General features: G+C 48.7%; 1 protein-coding gene across 2 annotated transcripts in view; it reads right to left on the reverse strand.

Moving 5' to 3' along the window:
- FOXRED1 (FAD dependent oxidoreductase domain containing 1) overlaps positions 1-27,933 on the reverse strand; it is a 220,850-nt gene that overhangs the window by 55,418 nt on the left and 137,499 nt on the right. For both annotated transcript variants that reach the window (XM_069614203.1, XM_069614202.1), the window contains 2 exons: positions 19,710-19,786; positions 18,895-19,055 (listed from right to left, as the gene is read on the reverse strand). In XM_069614203.1, the coding sequence (XP_069470304.1) occupies positions 18,895-19,055; positions 19,710-19,786 (238 nt within the window). The remainder of the gene's footprint in view (positions 1-18,894; positions 19,056-19,709; positions 19,787-27,933) is intronic.

A 27,933-nucleotide genomic window follows, 5' to 3' on the forward strand; every position in this document is an offset into this window, starting at 1 on the left:
GCTGCGGGGTATTACAGTTTGTTTTTCGAAACTTGAAAACGGCCGTCTATATAGGGCGTGCCAGTAATACTATCCCTAGTGTGACGTCCACTGTACCCATGATCCCTCACACATGTAGGACCCTCAGATTGCATTTTTTCTGACATGAGGTAGCATGAGGAGTAGGACGAGTACAGATTATCCAAGCAGATAGAAGAAAAGACTACAAGCATCCATGCGCCTTCTCTCAGAGGGGAGGAAGGGCTGGCGCATGTGAATCTAAGCAGATTCAAGCATCAAAAATACGATTACGGTGAGTAATGTACCCCTTCTGAGGCTTGTGGAATCTGCTTAGATCACATGCTGTGCATAGATTAGCGAGCAGTGTTAGAAGATGGAGGTGGGATCGAGTAGGGTCATGAGCAAATATATGTCTTAGAACCGCTTGTCTCACTTGAGTATCTGTCTTGGAATGAGTGTCAATGCAGTAGTGTTGAGTAAAGGTGTGAATAGAGCTCCATGTAGCTGCCTTGCAACTGGTGTCAAGGGTTACATTTGCAATGAAAGCCAGAGTGGCCCCCGTGCCTCTTGTAGAGTGTGCCCTTGGCGTAAAAGGCAGAGTTTTATCTGAAAGGGATTAACACAGCTGGATATATCTGACTATCCATTTGGAGATGGCACCTTTAGAGACGCAATCTCCTTCTCTGCTTGTGGATACCGAGACGAACAGTTGATCTGTCTTTGTTAGCGGTCTGGTCTTGTCTACGTAGTAGAGGACAGCTCTTCACACATCTAGTGTGTGTAGTTTCACCTCAGCAGAGCTCTTGGGTTCTTGGAAGAAGGCCGGAAGCTCAATGGACTGGTTAACATGGAATTTTGAAATGAACTTAAAGTGAAAACCTAGGGTGAGTTCGTAGAACCAGTTTATCCTTATGAACAGTAAAGAAAGGATCCTGCACTGAAGGAGCCTGAATCTCGCCGACCCTTCTTATGGATGTAATGCCTACTAAGAAGGCAGTTTTATAGGTCAGGTGTTTGAGACTAGCTTTATGCATGGGTTCAAAGGGGGGGCCCATGAGTTTAGCAAGCACCACATTAAGGTCCCATCCTGGTGGTGGGTTCGAAATTGGAGGGTGGAGTCTCTTTACCCCTTGCATAAAGGCTTTAACCACTGGAACTTTATACCACAACACTGTTCTGGGAGGTGGTGTAGGCTGACAGCGCCTCCAGGTGTACCTTGAGTGAATTAAATACCAGCCCTGCATCCAGCAGGTGGAGCATGTAGGTGACAATATTGGAAGGCGTGCAATCAACTGGGGTGATTTGTTTATTCTGGCACCAGATAATGAATCTCTTCCATTTATCAAAGTAATGGTGTCTTGTGTTTGGTTTCCTTGATTCTTTTAGGATATCCATGCATCTCTGTGGTAGATTGAGATGGCCAAACTATGACTTCAGGAGCCATGCTGCCAAGTTCATCGAGCTGGGTTGAGGATGCACGGTTTGTCCTTCGTGCTGGGATAGTATGTTGTGCCAGCACGGGAGTCTGTTGGGTTCGCACACTGCCAGTTTGCGCAGGTGTGGGAACCACGGTTGTCTCGCCCCCATGGGAGCAACTAGGAGGAGCGTCATAGATTCCCTGTGCATCGGGTTGACCACATTCCTCATCAGAGGGGTTGGTGGAAAAGCATAGGGAAACATTCCTGACCAGTTCATCCATAGAGTGTTCCCCTTGGACCCTGGCTGGGGGAACCTGGATGCGTATCCTGGGCATTGTCTGTTTTCGCTTGTGGCAAATAGGTCTATAGTGGGGAAACCCCACTGAGAAGAGATCTCCTACGACCTTTGTGTAGACACCATTCATGTTCTTCCGGGAGGGGATCTCTGCTCAAAGCGTCTGCTAGTGAATTTAGATCCCCTGGAACAAGTTGAGATGACAGGTAAATGGTCCGTCCAAGTGCCCATGTCCAAATTCTCTGGGCAAGCCTGGACAGATTTGGCGAACGAGTGCCCCTTGTTTATGTAAAACATTGCCGCCGTGCTGTCTGTTAAGAACTGCACGGACAGGTTCAACAGGTGGTGTTTGAACGCTCAAAGCACTCTGAAGACCGCCAGAAGTTCTAGCAGATTGATGTGATTCTTGGACACTGCGTGAGACCAGAGACCCTGAGCTGTGTGGTGAAGGAGGGGTGTTCCCCACCCCGACAGTGACGCGTCCGTAGTGACTACCGCCTGTATCTCTGGATCGTAAAAGGGTTTCCTTTTTGACAGGTCCTCTCTTGTCCACCAGCAAAGACTTTGTACCAGTGTTGGCAAAACGACCACTAGATCGTCCCACTGACCACTTGCCTGAGACCACTGTTTCGCCAACCATTCCTGCATGGGTCGCAGGTGCCTGGGGAACCAGGTAAATACATGACGCCATCATGCCTAACCACACACATCGCTTTGCGCACCCTTATCTGGTGACCGGACTGATATTTAGGAATTTGCAGTAGTAGATTCTGAATTCTTTCCTCTGATGGAAAGGCCAACCCCTCTCGAGTGTTTAGGACAGCTCCTGTTTGGAGGTGCTTGGCAACAGGCTTGATTTTTTTCCTCGTTCATTGAGAAACCCAGAGGAGAGGAGATCAATCGTTCTTTGGATTGGATCTGCAAATTACTGGGGTCTCCCCCATGATGAGCCAGTCGTCCAGGTAAGGGTACACTGGGATTGCCTCCCTGCGTAGGTGCGCCATCACCACCGCCAGTACCTTGGTGAATACTCTTGGAGCCGAGGCTATACCGAAGGGCAGCACCTTGAACTGGTAGTGCTGACCGTCCACCTTGAAGCGCAAGAATCTTCTGTGCGCTGGGAACATGGAAACATGAAAATAGGCATCTTTCATGTCCAATTTTGGCATGTAATCTCCTCTTTTTAGGAGGGGGATTATCTCTTGGAGTGTAGTCATGCAAAATTTTTGGGGCTTGACATTCTTGACATTCTTGTTTGCAGGGCACAAGTCTAATACTGGGCGCATTGTCAGATTTTTTTTTGGCACAAAGGAAGTAAGTTGAATAAATACCCTTGTTTACCTGGTTGCCCGGGACGAGTTCTATTGCGTCCTTTGCAAGAAGATTGACGATTTCCTCGAGGAGAATCTTTTGGTGGTCCAGGGAGTGTATTTTTTGTCTTGGAGGGTGGTTGCGGGGACGCTCCAACAGTTTGATGCAGTATCCCGCGGACACTGTAGACAGCACCGATCTGTCCGAGGTGATCCCTTCCCATGCCTGAGTGAAGGTAGAAATGCGCCCCCCTACTGGGGATGCATGGGAAGGGACCCTGAGCGGAGCGTCACTGTTTGCTGGGAGGCATACTGCCTCTACCTGGGCTGCCTCTCCCTCTACCACGGCCCCTCTCGTTACCTCTGGCGTAACCTTGGGTAGTCTGTTTGTTGCCACCCCACGATGTACCCTGCCCCTGTGAGTAATTAGTTCCCCTCTGGGAATTTTGGCCGCGTGAGCGACGAAATTTATTATTCCCTCTTTGGTTCCTTAGTTAATTGTCCCAGGGACCTTAGGGTATCGTATTTTTCTTTGGCAGTTTTGAGTGCCTCCTCTACCGCTTTCCCAAACAAGACATTTGGTTCCACCGCCATGTTGGTAAGAGTAACCTGGGTCTCGGCTTTGAACCCCGACTGTCTCAGCCAAGCGTGTCTCTTGATGACATTGCTCTCTGCAATGAGCCGGACTGCATTGTCTGCTGTGTCAAAAGTCGCTTTCAGAATGCACCCGGACACGGATCTACCCTCCGACGCAATCTGGGCTAACTGGCCCTTTAGTGGTTCTGGTGCGGAGGCAATGAGGGTAGCTACTTGCTCCCATTTGTGACAATTATAACTTGCCAGCAGAGTGGTGGTATTCGCAATTCTTGCCTGGTAAGCCGAAGTGGAAGCCACTTTCCTTCCTAGACCATATATTTTCTTGCTCTCCCTGTCTGGGGGAGCTTCAGATGATGCTAGAGGTGTCCCCGCTCTTTTCCTGGTGGTAGTAACTACCAATCAGTCGGGCTTAAGCTGGCCCCTTATGTAAAGTGGGTCGGAAGGGACGGCTCTGAATAATTTTTCAATTCTGGGGTTGACTGCCCAGGTGAGATTAGGGGTGAGGAGGGAGGTGTCAATTCTGCGTTGGATAGACTTCACAACTGGTATGGTTTGTGCAACAGACTTTGTCCCCCATGATCTCTTCTGCGAAGTCCCTTTCTTCTTGATCCCCTTGAGAGTCTATGTGAAAGTGCTCTGCTGCTCTAGCTAAGACCTCATTCAGAAGTGGCTGATTATCCACAGGTGAGTCATTGACAGGTGGATCTTTGGGGATAGTTGAGTGTAGACTATAGGCCTCTGCCTCATCTTCCTCCTCCTTATCATCATCATCATCCAGGTTGTCTCCGTAATAATCTACCCCTGCTTGGTCATCCAGTATCTGTATGTCTGGATCTTCGGCATACTGATGGTAAGGTTGCACAGAAGGTGGGTCTGAAATCAGACCCTGAGCTGGAGTCTCATTCCGAGGTCTCTTACTAGGAGGCTGAGGGTCTTTGGATCCTAAAGCAGTAGAGGTGACAGGGGCATTCTGATAACTCAGAAAATAGTCTGGGTTTTTCTCATAGAAATTAGCCATAAAGGACATTCTTCTCATCATCCTGTCAATGTCCTCAGAACTCCATTCCCTGGAACTGGGAATGACCACCTCTTGCTGATGTTCCTCTTCTATTCCCATATCCTGTGTGGTGGGAGGGACATCCTTGGGCCTAGTGACAGGGTCAGGGGTCTTAGATTTGTCTTTATCTGAGGATTTATGATTGTCCTTCTGGGCCTGGGGTACAGAAGTTTTCTCTGATGACTTCTTCTGCGGTTTTCCCTCTTCAACCTGAGTAGAGGCATGTTTCCCTGATTTTTGGGCCTTCTCTGAGTCTTTCGATGCCTAGCGCCGAGATTCAGGGTGGTCTGGCTACGTTCTGTAGCCTTAGAGTGTGTGCGTCGAGACTCAGAGGCAGGCGTGGAAAGGGCTGCCGGATTCTACTATGCTGCTTGGGGTAGAGGTCAGATTCGTCTTCCGACGACCCTACCTCCGTAACTTTTGGGGGGGTGAGGCACCCTTGGCAATCGTGGACGGTTGCCTTGTGTCGTGCGGCGATCTCGACCTGGAACGCCCAGAGGACACAGATTCTGTGAACTGCTCTCTTTGTGCCTCTTTCTTCCGACGACTCGACACGCGTGTCGAGTCTCGGCTGGGGTTAGTGTGCTTAGGTGCAGTAGTGTGGGTAGCGCTCGTGTCGCCGGGTGTAGTCCCCATAACTGTCCCGCCGGACAATCCTCCGAGGACGGGGGACTTGCGCTTGGGTGTCTTTCGATGCCCCTGTGCCCTCACAGTCCGAAACGTCAGCGTTGCTGCCGTCACTGAAGGAACCCACTGCCTCCATGGCCTCGAGTTGCCTGGCGTAATTGGCCCAACGTTTAGTGGAGCGGTCCTTTAGTGTTTTGGCTTTAAAGAGTTTACACACTCTGCAATTAGCTTCGGGGTGATCCCTAGGCAGGCAGAGATTACAAGTGTAATGCTTATCTACCCAAGGAAACTTACGGTTGCACTTGGGGCAGAATTTAAATGGAGTACTCTCCATATGTTTCTTTATGGCAGCGGGCGAGTATATGTAGGAAATAAACGTGTGCGAGTGTGTGTGTGTGTGTGTGTGTGTGTGTGTGTGTGTGTGTGTGTGTGTGTGTGTCCACCCCTCACTCTCCCTACTTGCAGGGCCAAGGCCAGAGGCCTTCCAAGGCCCAAATCCATCATGCAGTCTCGACGGCTGTTCGTTCTTCGGACCGGCGTAGATCTTCGGAATCTCGACGTGGGACTTAAAGAACGGGGAATTTTTAGATGAATTATGACAAAATGGCTGAAAGACAGGGAACTCCGCAACTATGCTTCCAATCCATGAAGGCAGAAAAAACAATCTGAGGGTCCTACATGCGTGAGGGATCATGGGTACAGTGGACGTCACAACGGATAGTATTACTGGCACGCCCTAAGTCGATGCCCATTTTCGAAAAATAATCTGTAATACTCTGCAGCTTCCACTAGATGTCGGCCTATGCACAGCATGTGATCCAAGCAGATTCCACAAACCTCAGAATATATATATGAACAAACTATAAACCTTCAAGAAACCTGGGGACGGAAATCATTGTTCAATTGCCTACGGCATAAGGCTCCACCATGACCCCAGCCAAACCAAACCACCCCTATTCACTGCACCAACCCTGCATCCTAGCTCAGTGTCCAATATATCCCAATAAGGTAACCAATCGGCAGTGCTCATGGCTTGCAACCATGGGCAGTCTCCAAATCCATGGGGCATAGGCTTCGGCCATGCCGCATTCCCCAATAAGCAAATCAGAGTGCACATTTGTGTTTGCCAAGGGCCAGGCCCACTACCCACACACCAAATGTATATCATTCGTTTTCCTACTTACATTCTTACACTTTTGAAAACTAAAAAACAAGACATTTCCAAAAGCATGCTTTCAGGTCCTTGCTAATGCTTGTCACGCATATTTTATGTAATCTAGTAATCTAGTCCACCACTTCAGGCTGTAACCGCAAGCATAATATTTTATCCCATTCAAACCTACCGCTTCGGCCATGCTGCATGCCCCAATATATATGTAATCATATTTTTTCTGATGTTTGTATTTTCTTAGATTCACATGCTATGCATAGGCCGACATCTATTGGTAGCCGTGGAGTATTACATTTTTTGTTTACTAAATTGGAAAAGGGACGTCAACAGTGCGTTCCAGTAATACCATGCCTAGTGTGATTTCCACTGTACCCATGGTCCTTCACGCGTCGAGGTCCTTCAGATTGTTTTGTTTCGGACGTGAAGTAGCATGAAGTGTAGCGGGAGTACAGATGTAATAAAGCAGATAAGAGACGATGAGCCAGAAAACATCTATGCACCTTCTACTCCACAGGGAAGGAAGGGTGGGCGCATGTGAATCCAAGCAGGTACAAGCATCAGAAATACGATTACGGTGAGTAATGTATCCCTTCTGAGGCTTGTGGATCACATGCTATGCATAGATTAGCGAGCAGTGTCTGGAGAAGGTGGTGGGTTGTGAGAAGGTACGGCGGCAAATAGATGTTTTAGCACTGCTTCTCCCACCTGTGAATCTGCTTTAGAATGTATGGCAATACAGTAGTATTGAGTAAAAGTATGAATAGAGCTCCATGTGGCAGCAGAGATCTATGCATTTCACGATCCATCTAAAGAAAGCATTTTTTGAAACGTGATCCCCTTCCCTGCCAGGTGCTATCGAGACAAACAGTTGGGTCTGTTTTTCGTAGCAGTTTTGTTTTGTTTGCATAGTAAAGAATCACCCTCCTTACATCTAGCCTTACATCTAGTGTATGCAGTTTTTTTTCAGCTGGGCTTGAAGGGTTCTGAAAGAAAGCGGGTAGTTCAATGGACTGGTTGATATGGAACTTGGATATGAACTTAAATGAGAACCTAGGGTGTGTTCTTAGTACCAACTTGTCTTTGTGGATAACAAAGAAGGGGTTTTGCACTGACAAAGCTTGCAGTTCACTGATTTCTTATGGAGGTGATGGCCACCAGAAAAGCCGTTTTACTTTAGGTGTTTAGGGCTGGATTTGTGCATAGGCTCAAATGGGGGGGCCTATGTGCTTTGAGAGTACCACATTTAGATCCCACCCTGAAGGCGGGTTTGAAATACAGGGACCTTCCACCAGGACACCTTGCTTTGAGAAGTGGTGTATGCGGATAGAGCCACTAGGTGAACCTTGATGGAGTTGAATACTAGACCGTAAGTGGAGCATTTAATGAATAATCTGTGATGAGTACATTCGATCGGGTTTACATTTTTTAACTGGCACCATATTAATAACAGTGTCTGGTGTTTGGTTTGCATGCCTCCTTGAGGATTTCCATACACCTGAGGTAGTGTTAAATGGCAAAACTCTGACTTCAGTGCCAAGCTGCCAAGTTCATGGATTGAGGATATGGGTATAACATTGTCCCCCCCATCCCCCCATGCTCAGTCAGCATCTTTTAGGGGCAGAGGAGTTTGATTGGATCACACATCGCCAGTTTGCACAGATGCGGAAACCAAGGTTGTCTCACCCACATAGGAGCAACTAGGATTCGGGTCACCTGTTACTGGTGCATTCTGTTCATTATCCTGCTCAGTAGCGGTGTTGGGGGGGGGGGGAGGAAGCATAGGCAAATTTCCCTGACCAGTTCATCCACAGGGCAATACCCTTGGATCTGGGTTGGGGTGGATGCAAAGTCAGAGCATTGTGACTTCTGGCTTGTGATACAAGTCTGAGGGAGGATAGCCACAGAGGGAAAGAATATCATCTAAGATGTTTCTGCCGAGCTGCCACTCGTGCTCTTCAGGTAGAGGATCTCTGCTTAACGAGTCCGCCAGAGAATTGATTTTCCCTGGAACATGTTGCAACGTTAGGAACATGTTCTGCTTGAGTGCCCACTTCCACATTTTTTGTGCTAGCGTGGATGGGCTTGGAGAGTGTGTGCCTCCACTGCTTGTTTATGTAAAACATGGCAGTGGTGCTGTCCCTGAGGATTTGAACCGTCTGCCCTGACAGATGAACTTAGAAAGCTTGTAGGGCTTTGATCACTGCTAGCAGCGCTAAGAGGTTTATGTGATTTTGGGCTGCGATATTGGTCCACAGGCCATGTGCTGTGTGGTGAAGGTAATGGGCTCCCCACCCGGTGAGTGATGCATCTTCTGACAATCACTTGCACTGTAGAGTTGTGAAAAGGTTCCCCCACAACACCCAATCAACAGATTTTCCTTCGACCACCAGCATAGGGCTTAAACTAGGGTTCGCAAAACGACCACTAGATCGTCCCTCCTACCTCTTGCCCGAGACCACTGTTTGGCTAACCACTCCTGCATTGGGTGCATGCGCATCCAGGTAAATGTATTATGCCATCATCCCGAGCCAAAAAAGGTCCGTACGCATTGCTTTGCGTACGGTTATTTGACGAACAGCTAGATACTGAGGTATTTGCAGCAGTATGTTTTGCACTGTTTCGTTTGACGGAAAGACTAGACCCTCTTCTGCCTTTATGACAGCTCCTAAGAAATGTTTTGTTCTACTTGGAACAAGAAGATTTTTTCTCGTCAATTGCGAATCCTAATTGGAAGAGAAAATTGATTGTTTTGGGTATTTTGCTTGAAAATCTGGGGGGTGGGCGGCCCTCCCCCGTTATCACCCAGTCGTCCAGATAAGGGTGCACTGGGATTGATTCTCTGCGTAGGTGCGCTGCCACTACCACTAGTACCTTGGTGAATACCCTTGGAGCAGAGGCTATGCCGAAGGGTAGCCCCGTGAATTGGTAGTGTTGGGTCGCTATTTTGAACTGCAAGAATCTTCTGTGTGCTGGGAACATTGAAATATGAAGGTATGCATCTTTCATAGCCAAGGTTGCCATGTAGTTCCCCCGTTTCGGCAGTGGGATTACTTCCTGTAGGGTTGTTATGCAGAGGTTTTGCAGCTTGACATAGGTGTTTGCAGGGTGCAGGTCTAAGACAGGGCGCATTGTTAGGTCTTTTTTTGGCATAAGGAAGTACATACACTAGATCCTTGGTTTGCCTGGTTCGCCAGGACGATTTCTATGGCGCCCTTTACTGCAGTGCTTTCACTTCTTCCTTTGTAGTTTGTCTTGGCTGGTGTTTGTATTAGCTCTATGCAATAACCCCCCACCACAGTGGAAAGTACAGACTTGATCCCCTGCCATGCATGGCTAAAGTGAGCAATACGACCTACTGGAGATGCACGAGAGGGAACCTGTAGCGGGTGGTCACTGTTTAGGAGGGGTTGAGCGTCCTCTTGAGGAGAAATCTGCCCCTATTTCTGGACCTTCTTTGGCCCCTTTGAAAGCCCTGTTGTGAGGACTGCTCTTGTGGAGAACCCCAGGACGAACTCTGGCCACCTTGGCTGTAATTGGAGGACCACTGGGAGTTCTGTCCTCTGAACCTGCATGTATTTGAGCTCCCGCTCTGCCCAAAGGGCTTGTTAGTGATTTGACCAAGGAATTTGAGTGTGTCCTACTCCTCCTTCACGCTTTTCAGTGCGTCTGTGACCGCTTTGCCAAATAAAGAATTGGGCTCAATGGGTATGTTGTAAAGGGTAGCCTGGGTCTCCGATTTGAAACCAGATTGACAGAGCCATGCACAGGGTTTGATTAGTGTACCTTCTTCCACGATTCACCCTGCGTTGTCTGCTGGTCAACTGATGATCTTGTCCTCAAAGCCGTTGCGTTATACGGTTGTCGGAAGAACAGAAAGAAAAACTAAGTTTAAATTTTACTAAGTAATTGCGTCAGTCAAGAAGGAACTCTGCGATATGCTTCCGACTACAATGGCGGAAAAAAACAATCTGAGGCACCTCAACGCGTGAACGACCATGGGTACAGTGGACGTCATACTAGGGATAGTATTACTGGCACCCCCTGTCGACGTCCATTTTCGAGTTTCGAAAACAAAAAACTTAATACTCTGTGGCTACCCCTAGATGTCAGCCTATGCATAGCATGTGATCCAAGCAGATCCACAAGCCTCAGAAATATATTTGAACCCAGCAAACCATACACTTCAAACATTTGTTAGTTCACATTATGCCCACTCTGCACATGATTTCCAGTTTTGGTTAAGCCCCACTTCATGACTCGCTTTCAATATACTCACTTAACCCATCATTGCCTTCTACCAATAGTAAAGATTAGACGCCAATGAACCACCAGTGGCCTGCCTCGGCAGGCAGCAACGTACAACGTCGGATGACTCAGTTTATGCTATTGGCCCGCGGCTGAAGAAGCACAGGCACAATAACCACATGCACTTATGTTAACACTAGCTCTCGCAGCCTGACAAATATTCTGAGGGTGTGAAGAAGATGACAGACTAGCAAATTTCACTTCTGCTTTGCCCCGTCCCAGCGAGAGACTTGTCGGTTTGGCTCCTGACGAGAGGAATGGCAGACTCTGGTGATCAATTGGGTGACAGAGTGCTGCACAGAGGTGTGTACTTCTCCAAGAAGGCGCCAGAGGCCACAGGTCCCATCAATCCGACACCGAGGATCCAAGGTGGAGAAGCGAGTCAGGGGAGGTTGCTGTGGTGGAGATGTGCGGCGGGCCCAGTCACCCATGTCCACCATTCATACCCGTGACCAGCAACATTCATGAGACAACCCTGGGCATTGGCATCGATTACATTGAGAGACTGAACACTGGTGGTGTGATACAGGTCTCCAGGGTCTCTAGGGAGTAGGGGTGTTGCTAGGTCGGGAAAAGATCTGGGGCTACGCTAATTCGGGACTCAGGGCTAGCTAGACTTTTGGTTGTAGCCTGAGCTTCTACCTGGAGCTGCAACCAAAAGACCAGGGACTATAGTCCCCCGCTGCCCCAGCCTCACCCCCTAGCAAGCCCCTGCTGGGAGAACAGGGTCTGAGACCAGGGTGGGTGGCCTGCTCGAATAACAAGTGGGCATACCTAGAAGAGGAATTGATGAGAAGGGAGAGAATGGGGGTCACATCTGTAGTAGGAAGCAGGTCCCAACGTTTTACTTTGCCACTTTTCAGCTCGGCGTCACAGCACACAGCGAGACCAAGAGATTTTACAAAAGCAGTCAATGCAGGCACTGTGTCTTAATGATCATCATTACAATCATAGCAGCTGGAAAAGCCTACGGAGGGAAACCGATTGTTAGGCAGAAACCTGTGCAGTTCCCTTAGGGACCACTGCAAAAGATTTAAGACTACAGGTGTTTGGCAGTAAACCCACTTGGTAGCAGTCTGTACCACACAGATTCACTTGGTAGCTGTGGCTGAGCAGTCAGACTTCCCTCAAGAAGAGTTAGGCAGTATACAGAGCATACAAAATAGGTACAGAAATACAGTAGCACAAGCAAACACTGACCAGAGCTTGGGTGTAAAAGTATATAATTATTTATTTAACAGACACTTATAAAACACACTAGCACTAAATTGGTAACATAAGTTCAAAATACAATCACTATTATCATATGTACATCCCTGATTACTTGTTGGACAAGTCTTAGTTAACACCACTTATTTCCAGACAGAGGTGAGCGCTTAACGTTCGATGGCACTCCAACAAGTTAAATAAAAAGGGAGGCAAAAGCAGAATTATGGAAGCATACACACTAAACACTTTTTAAAGAACCACAGCAAGTTAGGAAGGCACAGTCTACTGGTGAGCGAGGAAGTTTAGGTGCCAGGCCCACTTTCAAGGGAGCCAGGCGGAAGGGGCCCAAGATCAGATAGTTACACAGAATCTTCCAATTTTGTAGAGGTAGTTCGAAAAAGGTTTAGTTCAGTTCAGAAAAGTTAGCTAAGGTGTCCCAGGCTAACCCAGGTTCGAGAGAGGATTTAATACACCCCGTTCAATCGGTTGCAAGGGAAGCCAGGCGGAACACGGTATCTTAAATGGAGAGGATCCTCCAGCGGGGGCAGTTGTTCCTGGCAGCGGGTGCAAGTCGCAGCGTCGTCCAGAGGAAGAGAAGATCTTATCGCGGAGGAAAGATGAAGGTCGTTGCACTGCCAGGGAAGAAACCAGCCGCGGAGTTCTCCGGTACAAAGGTACTACCCTTTCGGTTCGCGGTAGTGGTGAAAACGTGGTATCCCGGTTGCCGGGCTGCTTGGCACAGGCAAGGCGGCCACGAGATGCTCCAGGAAGGCGAAAAGAAGGTAGACTGGTTATCCCCACCAGTCAAAGGAAGAAGACTCTCCGGGCTGGAGATCTCCTCGGTCGTTGGGAAAAGTGGTGAGACGGTTCAGCAGGGCTCCACCGGTGGTGTCGTCGTTGCAGGCCGGCTCAGCTTCCCCCTCCTCAGATTCTTAGGTCCTGTGGCGACTTCTGAAGTTCCAGTCCCCAAAGCCCTGCTTTTATGCAGCATACCCCCATTCACTCAGCCTAGCTGTCAAACAAACATGCTAAGTGGTGAGCCGGCCGGCTCACCACTTGGGCCAATCACACAAGAGTGCAACTTGAGTTACCAAGGTAACTCAGTCCAGGGTGCTTAAACCCCCTCCCACACCCCCTGTGGTACCCAGACAGAGTGGCACCATTTTTGGAGGTTTCTGTGGAGAAGCCCGCCAAAAAGTGGAACAAAGGGCTCGACTTGGGTTGGAGTAACAGAAGAGAACACAAACGCCATTTTAGAATCAAGTTCTGGCAAAAAATACCAACCGGCGAATTAATATTAAATAAATAAACCGGCGGTATGTTCGAGGCTATAAGAATTAAATAATTAAAGTTGGTAACCTCGAACAATGGGAAAATCCCATAGAGATATATTTGCGGTCGAATATAAAAAGTAGCATCCACTGCCACCAGCCAAAACTCGATCAGGGGGGACGGAGACGTGCCCCCTCGAACAACAGACCCCGGGGCAATTGAATTGCCCCGACCAGTACGTCCACAATATGATGGTTTGTACTGGTTTCTGTTCATAATTTGGGACTAGCAAAGCCAATGGTGACTTTACATGCCCTGGGAGACAGTAGTCAGTCCCAGGGTATGGAGTCTATGTTGGGGGGGGTCGCTATGACACCCCTGGGTTACGGCACGGAGGGTGCTGTGTAACCCACATAAAAAAAAACACATGAGACCCTATGGAGTAGAAGACCCCATAGCCCATATAACACATGGAAAGTTAAAGGAACACCTCAAATCAAGTCTAAGAGTGGGAGCAAAAAGAATCTCACTCTTAGCAGGAGAGAAAAAAAATAAACCCCAAAAGTCCAGCAAAGTTGCTGGGGGGGACTCGCTAGGTTTGGGAAATTAGCCTTACAGAGGATTCTCCCTAACACGGATATTAGTTTAACTCCACGCACAAGGAAAATATGAGAGAGAGCGAGAGCGCGTGTGCGTGTGTGTGTGCGTGTACAAAACAGCAACATTAGGGTGGAGGGTGCAAGGTCAAGGTGCAGGACCTCTACGCACATTAACAGTTAGAGAAGAAATTAAGCTTTATTATTGCCAGGGATATCTACTCCAGTGTGTCTCTCCTCCCACAACCCCACTTTGCCGTTTCCAACTCTTTCCTGGCCTCCCTTTTCCAGGCCTTCCTAGTTTGAGCATGGACAGTGTCTTTATGGTCATTGGTGGTTCTTGATCTGAAGATCAACATCTGGTTAGATTTGCTGATATTGGTTTGCATAGGTTTTCTTGTAATAAAGTAGTACAACTGGCTTAATAGACATTGGAAGCAACTCAAAAGGTTCATGTTTTTGCCACAGGCTGAGATTTTACAGCCCCTATATGTGCAACACAATGCAATTCAGGATCAAAATGAAGCCTGGATAAGTAGGAGCTAAAAGCAGCTCCCAAATATCATGCATCACACACAGGTGGGGAACAAGGAGCTAACAAACAGTGTGTGCTGAATTAACTTCCACATTAGATGCTATGACTGTGTCCATTGTGTGCGCCCTACTGCCCAGTACATGTATTCTAAATGTGCCCTAATGCTCCTTTAAACAGAGGGAGAGGAGGTAAACACAATCGCTATGACAGATATCGAGTCAGCGGGGCAGGCTGGGCGTGGGGAGGGAGGAGAGGGGAGACCGTAAACATGATGGTTGTGGAATGTGAAGTTAAAGTTGAGCTTGTTGCTCAGTGTGTTGTAATTGTTATTATGCAAAATCTAATAAACAAAAAATAATAATATCACATGGCACCAGTTGGCCTCTGGAGCCAATCATAGCATTTGGTGTCAAGCTAGCAAGGTTCGTTTGGGCTCCATGCATGAGCTACACAGCTCTATTGAACCCTGCCAAGGCTCCATACTTGATCTTGTTACACCATGAACCTGCAGAGGGAGCAGTGCGAGGGTCATCCATGTCCAGAATGAGAAGCCTAAAAAGCAAGCTTGCTAGGGCCACTGGGAGAGACTCTGGATAGAGATGGTTACAGTGGAGCTCCTGCCTGCACTGCACAGGTACCACAGCAGCACACTTCCACTGTGATGGTACCCAGATAGTGGTCTTGCACAGCATTTATCTCATGGGCCGCAGTACAAGGCTCCTGGACCTAGGTTCTCCTGGATGCCAGGCACGTACATGGTCTTGGAGCCTTACACTGGTGTCACCAGTGGCTATGACGAGATGGAAACGATAGGGAAGAAGGCGAAGGAAGACTTTTTGGTCTCACATGCCTAAAGAAAGATTCATCTGAGGAACGGGACTCATCAGAAGGATCTCTGGAGGTTTTTTGAGCCATCAAGTCACCAAAAAACAGTGGACCAAAAATGGAGAACTACCTAACTGATGACATCTAGACTTGAGCCTCGGGAGGGGCATATCATGGGCACAGAGCATGCTGGGTAAGACAACTAGATGCAAAGATGCTGGAGATAAAATGATGCAATCCATATGTACTTTTGAGGCAGCTGAGTATCGAACAGCAGAGTCCTAGGACGGTGGAGGTTTTTACTCTTTGCAAACACATGGAATAATTTCTGGACTAGTGGAGCTTTCCTTGTCAGAAGGCCCATCAATGAGCCTCAGGTCCTGCCTTGAGGAAGTGTAATGCTAGTTGGTGAGATCCTACAGCCAGAAAGGAGCTGCTGAAGGAGGTGGTGATTAATACATTTTGAAAAATTGATGGCAACACTGGTCACTGTGGTTTCCAGTGCTATTCCTATGCCAATGACACCCAGATCTTGGAACATTTAGATCTGGATCAGACTGAGGTGTTGTTGCGCTTCTGCGAGTGCCTGGCCGCTGTGAAGGACAACTGGCTTAAACTTCACAGGGACAAAACAGAGGTTCTGGTGGTGGGCGCTTCTCCCGATTCTATACTTTGGACTCCTTTCTGGGAATTGTCTCTAAGCAATTTTCCCATTCTGGTGACTGTGGTAAAACATCTGGGTTTACGTTTATCCTCTTCACTGTCGATTGCTCCCCAGATTGGTGCAGTTTGTAAGATGGGCTATAACTATGGAGGGCATTGCCCTACCTAAAGAAACTAGGGAATGTCAGCGTCTAAAGGTCCAGAATTAAAAGTGGGTGTGTGTCACAACCTATGCCTGCCCTCAGATTCAACACCTTAATGTAGTGTAGGGATATTCCAACCCAAAATAGTGTTTTAAAGTAAAAGACTGAAGCAATCTCTAGCTTCCTTTTCCAAGTTCAGAACACGGTTTAAAAGGGACAATCAAGAGGCTCTGGCTCCCCCTCACCAAGCTTCACGTTCTGATGCACAATAAACAAAGTTCTGAAGGAGCTCAGGGCTCGTGCCTAAGCTTCAAGTTCAGATGCACAATGAATACAGTTCCAAAAGAACTCTGGGCTCTTCCCCCAAGCTAGGTGCACAATGAACTTCGTTCCAAGGGAGCACATGGCTCTTCCCTAAGCTTCCTGCCTTGGTTCATAACACAAATGTCAAAGGGCTCAGGGGTTCCCCCCTTGCCAAAGCTTTAGCCTCCTTCTGGATGAGCTGGACTGGAACCTCCCTGGTCTAGGCACAGCTTATGAGCCACACGGCCCACCCATTACAGGTCACACAACCAGTAGTCCTTGCCCCAAAAAATTGCCAAATTCTTTTATGCTCAAAAGTTCACAATTACTTGTAAAATATAAGCCTATCTCTCAGTTGCTTTAATGTGGGTTGGCTGGTTTAACATAAATATGCTCATTCAGCATTTTAATTACACTTCTCTGGATCCCCTTAGCTTCACGTTTACACCACTGCCAGTGTCTTAATAGTTTATTTCAACTCCTCCATTCAGGGGAACAAACACTTATTTGGCCATGGAAAAGGGACCACTCAACTGCACAGCTCCCTTCTTGCTCTTGTCCTCCAGCTTCCTGGAGGCAGTGCTCCCTCGCAACGCATCGACACATCACCGCACAGGGTCTTCCTCTAGCGTCTCAGCATCTTGTTCTCTGGTTTTCCACAGGCTGCACTGGCCTTCCTGCTGCTGCACTCACACCTGCTTCACTTCTCTTCTTCAAACCTGGGCCCATCCTTCTATACACCTGTGCCTTTTGAAGTGGTTTCAGGAGTGCACAATTCTGCCAGTTTGCCTAACCACAATCAGACCAATTATTGGGATGTGCCTCACCTTCAGATCTGTAACTCTCAAACTCCCCCTTCTTCGTCCCAGTACTATAATGGCACTCTTCATACCAACCTGCATTACTCTTGGGATGATGATCTTCCCAGTACTGGCCTTCACTTTAGGGGGAGAAGTAGGATAAGAATGACAATATCCTACAAAAGCCGATGAAGGGTACATTATATCAATGTCAGAAAAGGGTGGTGGTGAGGATACCATGTCTTACCTGCTGGCACTCTCTCCCCAATTCCCAAGGACCCACCAGCCAGGTGATCCTCCCTTGCTAGTCCACCCCCAGGGTCAGGATCCACGAGCTAAGGCCCTTCCCATGCCACCTGAGCAGAGGATCCCTGGGGAGTAGATGTGAGAGTACCTTCAGGTTTCTCACAGTGGGTTTGTCTGAGTCCTAGAGCCAAGATGCCCATGGGGGGTAGGGAGGTGTGGGGGAGGCTTGCATGTGTGGTACAAATGGGATAGCATAACAACTGGACCTGAAGCCTCGGTTTGGTTAAATGCAAAATAATCCAGTAGGAATGTTTGTAGAAACAGACACAGCCAAAGCCTTTTCACCAAAGATCGACACAGACCAGATAAGCGGGTAAGACTGGCAACCTTTCCCCTTGATATCACAGTGATTCGGACTCTTCTTTTACTCTTCTCTTTTCTTTCCTGGGTGCTACTTGTTTGTTCCTATGGTGAACTGCTCCAGGTTGCAAAATGTAAATACTAGGGTGGAGGTTGTGGAGTTCAAGGTGCTGGATATGCATGTACATTAAAGGTTACTCAGTGGTAAAGTCACCTGGGAAATGGTCGCCAGGGGGTGACATTTCCCCAAATGTGCACTCCTAAGAAAATCACACACTTTCCACAACTATTCTACGACTGGAGTATATAATAGTAAATTATAGCCTTCCTAGAATATATGAGCGAAGGCTTTTATGGGTGCAGGGAAAAAAGTTGCCTACCTGGCGACATTATCGCATAGACCCATTTAAAGTTAAATCGCAAATAAACCTTTACTGTTGGCAGAAACATCTACGCCAGTGTGCTTCAACTCCTTCAACCCTCTCTCTGCCATTTCCCACCCCTTATCCATTTACCTACCTTGCCAGGCCTTCCCAGAGTGTGAGAGTATAGACAGTGTGTTTTTATGGTCACCAGTGGTTATTGATTTGAACAAACAGCTGGTTGCATTTGCCCAAATTAGTTTATAAAGGTTTTGATGTAAACAGTGGCACAACTACCTCAATTAATGTTAATGAAAAGAAGAAGCAACTCAAAGGTTTGGTTAATTTTTTGCCACAAGCAGAGGTTTTGCAGTAAGGCATATGACGTACTTTGTTCCCCCAGGGCAGCAAAAACTCTAATGCCTCCCCAATTTGTCAAAATGCAGATTGAATAAGGAGGAGCTAAAAACAACTCTGGAGTATCGGGTATCACTCAGAGGTAGGCGCAAGTACATAGTGACACAAATGAACTTCCACATTAGATACAACAACGTTATGTCCACTGCACACAAGCTAGTGCCCATTACATGTAAGCTAATGCTCCTTTAAACAGAGTTAATGTCACGTGGCACCGGTGGACCTGTGGAGCCAAACATAGCAGTTGGTGTCAAGCTAACCAGGCTCTACTAGGCTCCAAGCAGAAGTTACACAGTACCTAGCCCTTGTGGTTTAACAATGCCAATATATTTTGCCAAAAGTGACATTTTCACTACATTCAAAAACAAACCACATCTGTTCACCTTTTCCTAGGTTCCACTGGCAGTTTCACGGCAGCCATGGAGTTTTCTGGCCCAGTCCCAATGTGGGCCATCTCTGCCACCTTCGCAGACCATGCACCTGCAGCGTTGATCACTATGGCACACTCCACAGGCTGGCGCTCCAAACTTTTTGGCATCTGAACCTGTAAAGAATAAAGAAGCGATTCTAAAAAAGGACTTCTCTGGCTTTTTGGATGGAAACGGAAGGTCTACACAAATCGCAAATGTACCAACAGAAGTGGAAATAGCAGCAAGCAAAGTCTTAAGAAGATATATATACGGGGCTGACTGACCAACTAATAGAGCGAATGACCGAGTCTAAACAAACAGCACTGAAAGAGGATAGCATGCAGCAGTGGAAAAAAGGATGACCTGGTGTTGAGAGCAGGAGAAGGACATAATATGCCAAAACTACTCTGAAAAGACTGCCCACGTAATGAACAACTATACTGTGTGCTCAACCGTGGTTGTGTTTAGCAATCCTGACGCATTCTTTAAATCCTATGATGAAACACAGATTTAGGGCTTTCAACTATTCAGGTCATCAAAGCCCCTTTCATGGCATGTTCTGACACTCCAGAACTACACACTTACTCGAAAATAAAAAAAAAACGTCACCATTTGTCATACAGAACCTAAAACTCCAAAACTGAAATTGGACGTTGACCAATACTGCAGTGCCTTTACAGGGAATTACAAGTTAGGGTGGAAAAGTGCTAGATTAACAAACGCCATTAATGAAACAAAAACTCAGTATCAAAATACAAACTGATCAGGAAAACACGGAGTCGACTCACGTAAGCCTCTGTAATCCGCTTTAGTGTTAGCTCCTCCCCATCACTTGTGAACATTTCTCGATTTTCAATTCCAAAACCTAAGTGTGGTGGATAAGCAAAGAATACAACAGGGTCACAGAACAGGAGTACACAAAGCATTTTAACATTGTAGAATACCCCTCCCAAGGCCCTTTAAACAGAAGCCTGCTCTGTTCTAACCCTCTCAAGAAATACTTTGGGATTTATCTATTGTACTTTTCTTGTTACCCATTAAACAGCACCCATCAAAGACTATTTTCCTCACCCACTAGCCTACCCGTTGAGTCCAGTGGCACTACAGAAGGATGAAAGAGGCTAACCACTTTTAGGAATAGGCTGGTGAAGGGACAGGTTCAAGAGAGGCTACAGACTGCTGCACCACATGCAGAAGAGACACCCAATGAAGAGTACTTCGTGAAGCAGAGTGAGTGGTGGGAAGCGCTTGCTCGTGTCCAACACAGAGGAGGTTAGTGTTAAGAAAGAGTCTCACATTCCAAGATGGCCACCGTATAGCAAAGACGTTTAGGTGATCACTGACCATACACAGCAGCCAAGTCGAGATGCAATCGGTTAGGAAGCCCTCCTCGACTTAAAACAATGGAGGAGGGCGATCCAAGATGGCCACCATGGAGACGACTGTGCTACCAGCGCTCCCGGAGTCCCCAGCAAGAAAGGTGGAATAAATACAGCAGATCCCCCCTCCCCGGGTGCTTCTACCTGCTGGGCCTCGGTGCCGCAACGCTAGGTGCCGGTGTGGAGTGGGGATGGCGTTGCCTCTGTCCACGTTGGAGGGTGACGCCGCAGCTGAGAAGGCGGCCACACATCGCAGGGTAACGCGGCCTGTGGTGTGCGTCAGAGGAGCGACGCCCGCACTGCTCCGGGCGGGAAGGCACGGCTGCGGGAGTAAGGTGGAGCTGGAGGAGACTCGGAGCTCCGGGAGGTGATCTGGCTTCCCCCCCCCTGGGATCAGGCCCCGGCTTGAGCGGCGAAGAGCAAAGTCACAGCCGCCGGTGAGAGCTCAGGTGCCCCCTGGGAGAAGAGAGAAGCTGCACTCCGGGTCTTTGCAGCAAGAGGGGGTGGGGGGTGCCTCCCGCGGAGAAAGGTGTAGCGCCGGGTGAAGACCCGGAGCGGCAACGTTGGAGGGGCCCGTCGGAGGGACCGCCTCAAGCCTCATCAGAGGGACCGCCTCAAGCCTTGTTTGGGGAGCTTCAGGGAGAGGGAAGCGGACGGTCCGAAGAGCTGGCCTGTAGCAATCTGCAGCACGGCGAGCCGTGTGGAGGAGACTGCCCACACTGGAAAACAGGGAAGAGGCAATCAAGGTAGCAGGTGAGCGTGAGAGTCTGGGGGGGGTCACGACCGGATTTAAAACAAAAAGAAGAAAAACGCTGCAAGGCAACTGTGGCAAGTGCCTGCCCTTTTGCTCCCCCTCACCTAAAATTGGGACAGTGGTGGGCTCGGGTGGAGAGAGGCAGGAACAGGCCAACCACCCTAAGGGCTGTGTGCAGATCTCTGGCCATTTTGAATATCAGGGGGCCCAAACCCGCTTGGGGGATAACAGGAGGAGCCCTTGGGCCGGCTCCAAGGGGCGCGAGGCCACTACGGGGGTGAACTTGGAAAACAGGAAGACACGGAGCACCCAGACGTGCTGAGCAATACACTACTGGGGGTGCACTCGACCCTGTGGACTGGGGGGGGTGGTCCGGAGTTCCTCGCGGAGCCCAGGGAGGATTAGAGCAAGCCCTGTGTCCGGCACCAGGAGGACTGTGAACGGCGGTGAGGGGGACGACAGGCTACCTAACCCCAGCATCTGGGGCTCTGAGGAAGCAATCAGTCATGGAAGGAGGAGGAGCTGGACCCAGGCGGGGGAGCACAGCGGCGCCAGGAGGGACCAGCAGTGACTAATATGTCCATAAATAGAGGAAAGGCTCCAGGGACCCTGGCAAAAGGGGATACGAAATCCCTGGAGGGGATGCTTCAGAAACTGTGGAGAAAGGAAGAGGGAGCACTGCTTGAAGGAGGGAAAGAGGGAGACAGGATTGAGGACGAGACTGGCCTGGGAGATGACCAAGAGGATAAAAGGGTCACAAAGAAGCTGCTAGAGGAGTGTTTCCAGACCTTTGGCGACAGAATGGCCAATGTAATGCAATCACAACTTGATAAGATGAAGGAGAACCTCACAGGGGCGATCCGGGAGGTTAAGGGTGATCTGACCAGTCTGGGTACAAGAGTGGACACTAACGAAAGGGCCCTCCAAGAGTTAGCGGAGGACGCTCACAAAGTGCAAGAATGGGTGGAGAGCCTTGCCAAAGCCACCCACAACCTGGACCTTCAGACCAAGGATCTTGAGAATAGATTGAGAAGGGCCAACATTAGGGTGAAATCTTTGCCAGAGACAGTCAAGGATGCAGACCTCCAACAGACGGTGAAGTTATTATTTGCCCCCCTGACGGATCTCACAAACCTCGAAGAGGTCTGGGTGGACAGGGCTATAGAGTGGGGCCCAGAAGGGATGAACCCGGTGCTCGGCCACGAAACATGCTTGTGGCGCTACATGAGTATACGCAAAAGAAGAAGATCATAAGGGCCGCGAGGGGGGCAGATGCCCTTAGCTTTAACGGATCCTCCATTCAGCTGTACCAAGACCTTTCGGCAATTACTCTTAACAAGAGGAGGCAGATGCGCCCGATAACGCAGGAGTTACAGAAGGAATATTAGGTACAAATGGACCTTCCGTTTGGTTTGGTGTTTGAGCTGGACAGTAGGCAGAGAAGGGTCACATCAGTGGAGGAGGGTGCCGCCATCCTCGGGATAGAGGTGGATCATTCCTCAAGTGAGTCGCCGGACAGGGGGAAAGCCATTCCCAGAAAAAGGAAGTGGGAGTGGTCGGCGCAGGCACCAAGAAGGAAAGCGAGGAGAAGAAGGGGCCCGGTGGGCGTGTCCCCCAGCCGCTGTGCTCCGGCCCGGGAGGGGGAGATCCGGGGCTTAACACCCAGTTGAAATTTGGGCCAAAGGGATGGTTTTGGGGTACCCAGGGAGGGGTGACTAAAGAGGCAGCAGTGGCTGGGGCGAGGGATGGGGAGGTTCGGTTTGGATCACCAAAGGGTCAGGGTTGACCTGCCAATGGGGTCACTGGGGTAGGGGATTGGTCTGCCCCGAGGAGGAGGTTCGGGAGGGGCTAGAGGCCGGCAGTACATACCTGGTGAGGGGGTTGGAGGGTACAGGTCTGGTGTGAGGGAAGCAGGGTACGGTCATGGTTCTGTCAGGAAGGACACTTCGGCTTCCACCGTAAATGGGTAGAGCGCTGAAATTATTATCACATATTAGGGGATTGAATTCGCCGATAGAGGAAAAAAGTAGAGCTAATGCTGGCAAAAGAATACCCTGACATCATAAACCTTGAAGAAACTCGCATACAAGAGAAAGCTAGGCAGAGGTCGAGCTTGAAAGGGTTTAGCCGCATTCACCAATCAAACGGCCAGGGGGAAAAGGGTGGGGTCCTCATATCCCTGAAAAATGGTCTAGACCCGTCTGTCACGGGTTCTTCCCGGGACACCAGGGGCAGATTCCTAGTTCTGAATCTTCAGAGAGGAAGGGATGTTTTATCAGTGGCAAACCTCTATGCTCCAAACGCAGGACAGCACCACTTCATACAAGCAATGTTGTGTAAATTGGAGAGGGCTGCTAAGGGTAACATAATACTTACGGGGGACATTATTTTAGCTTGGGACCCGGCGAGAGATAGGAGTGCGAGAATTCTTCAAGCCCAGACTAAACCATCTAAAGAGCTGCAGAGCAAAATAGAGAACCTGTCATTGGTAGACGCATGGCGGGAAAAGCGGGGTGAAGACAGCGGGTATACTTTTTATTCCCAAGTGCATAGGTCGGTGTCCAGGATTGATTATGTCTGGTTGTCACGTTCCCTGGTAGGTAGGCTTAGGGAGATTGAAGTAGGCGCGATCACGATTTCAGACCACGCTCCGATTGCGATAGCGCTCTCATCCCCATCGCAGGCGGCGGGGCTGTGAAAATGGAAATATCCGTCCCACATATTTAAAGATTAGGTGTTGCAAAGGGAGCTGTGCGAGGAAATTGGCCAATACTTTCACAGGAATGATACGGAGGGCATGGACCCAGGTATAATTTGGGATGCTTTTAAAGCCACCAGTAGGGGGACGATTATTGGGATCAAGGCTCGGAGGGACAAGGAGGTTAGGAAGCTAGAAGAGGATTTGGATGCTAACTTGAAGGCAGTTCTGCAGGAGCTAGCCATTAGACCCTCCGCAGAGACTAGGAAGAAGTACAGGGTGATCAAGGGCCAATTAGGAATGATAATTTCAGCCAAGGCAGAGAGCGCACTGATGCATCTTAAGCAGAAGTTCTATGTGAAGGCCAACAGGGCAGATAGGCTACTGGCAAGAAAGCAGAGGAGCGAGGAAAAGGATAGAACGATATTGAGAATTAAGACTGTAGCGGGAAGAGAGGTTACAGGGCTCCAAGAGATCAAAAAGGAGTTTGCAAGATATTATGGGGAGGTGTATAAGTCGGATAGTCCAGCGGAAGGGGACCAGGGGAAGTATTTGGAAGGGTGCCACCTGACTGGGATAAAGGAAGCAGACAGGGAGGAGCTTGAGAAAGTGTTAACTATAGAGGAGGTTTACAAGGCCATCGTGGCTCTCCCTCTTAATAAAGCCCCTGGACCTGACTGGTTCACAGCGGACTTCAATAAAACATTTAGGGACATATTGGCCCCGCGTATGGTAGCCCTATATAAATGAATTTTGGGGAGGGAGGGGGATAACCAAATCTATGGAGGAGGCAAAAGTTGTTCTACTCCCCAAGCAGGGGAAGATCCTACAACATGCAGGGCTTACAGACCAATTGCACTGATCAATCTGGATGTGAAGATCTTTACTAAAATTCTGGAGGCCAGGCTAGAAATCCTCCTCCCATCCTTGGTGGAATCTGATCAGTCAGGATTAATGCCCTGAAGATGGTTATCCTTCCAAATTATTTTATCTGTTTATGGCGCTACCAGTCAGGGTTCCGACTCCCTTCTTTAGGAAGTTAAGCAAGCTCACTCACAACTACATCTGGGAGGACAAAAAACCTAGAGTATCCCGGAAGCTGATGCAATTGCCCAGACAGAGGAGCCATGGGGGAACCGGACATGGTAAATTACTACCGGGCAGCTCAGATGCGGGTATTACAAGACTGGGTGAAGGACGACAGGTGGAAGGTGTGGAGGGGAATGTATAGGGCAGTGGTAGTTGCTTGGCTGGAGGGGGTTTTGTGGCTTCCCCGGGAGGACAGGCCCAGGGGGATGTACTGCAGCGCAATAGAGGCGCTGGTGGGTAGGTCATGGGAGGAAGCAGTGTGCAGATCAGGGATAACCACCTTTCCTTCACCTCTCACACCCATCTTTGCTAATCCTCAGTTCACCCCTGGGCTGGGAGTTGACTCCGGTTTCAACGCTTAGCAAGAGGGGGGGGGGGCTGTAGGTACCTAAGGGACCTCTATGATGGGGGGGGCAGATAAGAGATTTCCCCACTTGCAAGAGCCTCTTTGGGGTGGGGTAAGAGAAGCGCTTCCGATTTATGCAACTAAGACATTGGGCCCTACATCCATCTATAAAGGGGGGCGGCCACCAGGGAATTTACCCAGTTCGAGAAATATGTTACGACTAACGCGGGGGACAGACACCTAGTGGGGGTCCTGTATAAACTGCTCAAGGAGGGGGAAGGGGCGGGCGTGTGGAGTTTCATGTCCAACTGAGAAAAAGAAACAGGGTACTCAACTGCGCTAGAGCAATGGTAATCCCTGTGGAGGAACATTCCCAAGTTGACAAACTCCCTACAAATTCAAGAAATTTGGGCGAAGATGATTTACCTCACCCTTTGTAGGATAAATAAAATGTATCGGTCCAAGACCGCCCTGTGTTGGAGGGGATGTGGCGAGGAGGGCTCCTGGGGACATGTCTGGTGGCAATGCCTGAAGGTCGCCCCATTCTGGGACAAGGTTCGTGAAGCGCTTCATGACATGTTGGGCGCAGACATTGCAGGAAGCACTGATACAGGGCTGTTTATTTTGGGGCTGGATGGTACGCTAGATGGGCTGCATACGCGGGCCCAAAAGAAGGTATATCTGACACTGGTGATGGCAGGGGCCCTGGTAGTAGCACTAAGGTGGAAGGCGAAAGAAGCACCTGCAGAGCACGACTGGGTAGGAAAGGTATGGACCCTGGCGGCGCTGGAAAAATTGACGTACTCGCTATGGGGAGAACACCAGAAGTTTCTTTTGAATTGGGACTTGGTACTTCAACTCCTTAGAAGAGATTCCAGGGCGGCCTGGTGCCCGCGTAGCATGAAGCTTCTGGGCTTGGTGTAAAAGGGGCCAGGGACAGGCTCGGGGGGGGGGGGGAACAGGGGATAGATGGAAGGACAGAAAGGGGACCCGGTAGAACCTAATGGCAGAGCTTGCAGAGTGCTCTGCAGCGTGCAGGAAGGAGCTGCGGAGGATGAGCAAGGAAATGGCTCAAAGGACAGAACTTCAGAGGGATGCACCATGACCTCGGGGGGGCAGGGGTTGTTTGGGAGGGAGTGGTGGGGGATAAGGGTTTGCTTTGTCAAGTTGTTTAAAAATGGCAATAAAAATTTACATTAAAAAAAAAACAATGGAGAAGGTCTGAAGAAACCCCTCATTCCATTATTAGCGCCTGATGGCAGTGAATGCAATACACCAGGAGCGCAGAGCACAAGGACCCCGTCCTAACTTACCAGGCATGCAGATGGCCTCCGGAGGAAGACATTAAATACGGTATACCGTCATTTCATCGACAGGCTTTTCATTGCAGGGTTTTTTGCCGCGCCTTTTTTTTTTTTTTTAAACTGATTTTTTAAAAATTAAATACATTTGGTGTGTGTCTAGGGGAATATTACAATAATTAAACGGATGGGGGGTTTGGGGCGATAAAAAAATCTGCAGCAAAAAACCCCACAATGAAAAGTCTGTCGATGAAATCACATAGAACCTTAAATACAACCCGCCCTGCCACCAAACTGTTATCTAGGGCTGTGGCAGGCCTGAGGTATATCACTTTATCTACGGGGTAAGCCACCAAAGCAGGGGCCCAGACAGAATACTGACAGCACGACCGGGAAAGGAGAATACCTGCAACCGCAACTAAGCTATTTGGAACAAGCTATATGGAATTGGGTTCACAAGGTGAACTATATCCTTCCTTGGAACAGGATTCCTATTCTTTGTCATAAATAGCAGAACTGTTAGTGCGCTTCCATTCACCAGCCAGACAAGGGTAAGCAGGGGCACAGTATGCCTCTCCAAGTGGGAAATTAATGGTGTCAGAGAAGCTACCCAAGAGGAAAGCGACATTCAGTGAAATAATGGAGTAAAAGTTATTTTGCAGTACACTTCAGGCTCCAGGAGCATCACAGACAAGTTATTAACATCTGATCATTTGGACCAGTTAAATACAGAGCTAAATAAAAGGTGGCTAGCTTCCAAAGAAAGTAAACGGCATACAGCCAATAATTAGGGACTTATGTCTGGTAGCAGGAAGAAGCCCATTCAACTGGGACATACATACTCTCAGAAGAAAACTCAAATCCTTGGACTCGCTAAGGGCAAAAAGCAAAAGTCTGTTACGTTCCCTGACTAAATCAAAACCGCAAGTTTTTCCAGAAATACAACTCATGGTATCTGACATGGTGACATCCAAGGATGAGTTAATCAAAAGCTTCCAGGAATTTCAAGACAAATTTGCCTCTTCCTTCCAGTTGCAATTTTCTACTTTCACCTCAGAAATCAGAGGGTTGCTTGCAGAAATATTGACTCTGGCAGAAAGGGTTAATGAGCGAGCTATTCAGGAACTGACGGAAAGGAGCAAACAATCAGATAGCGCCCTGGAAGAACTGTCTAAAATGACAACCTGGAATTGCAATACGAAGATCTTCAGAATCGCTCACAGCGTTCTAATATAAGAGTAAAGAATCTTCCAGAATCAGTGACGGACACAGAATTGAAAGAAACAATCACTCGTATATTTGCAGACCTGATAACGGAAAATGACCACACTAACATTCTCCTGGATAGGGTTCATAGAACAGGACCCAGGAGGATGGAACCAGGAACACACCCTAGAGACATGTTGGCAGCTGGTGCACTCTACCCACAAAAAGAACAAATAAGA

The sequence above is a fragment of the Ambystoma mexicanum genome, chromosome 9 (assembly GCF_040938575.1).
Source record: "Ambystoma mexicanum isolate Mex_15411 chromosome 9, UKY_AmexF1_1, whole genome shotgun sequence".
NCBI classification, from domain to species: Eukaryota; Metazoa; Chordata; class Amphibia; order Caudata; family Ambystomatidae; genus Ambystoma; species Ambystoma mexicanum.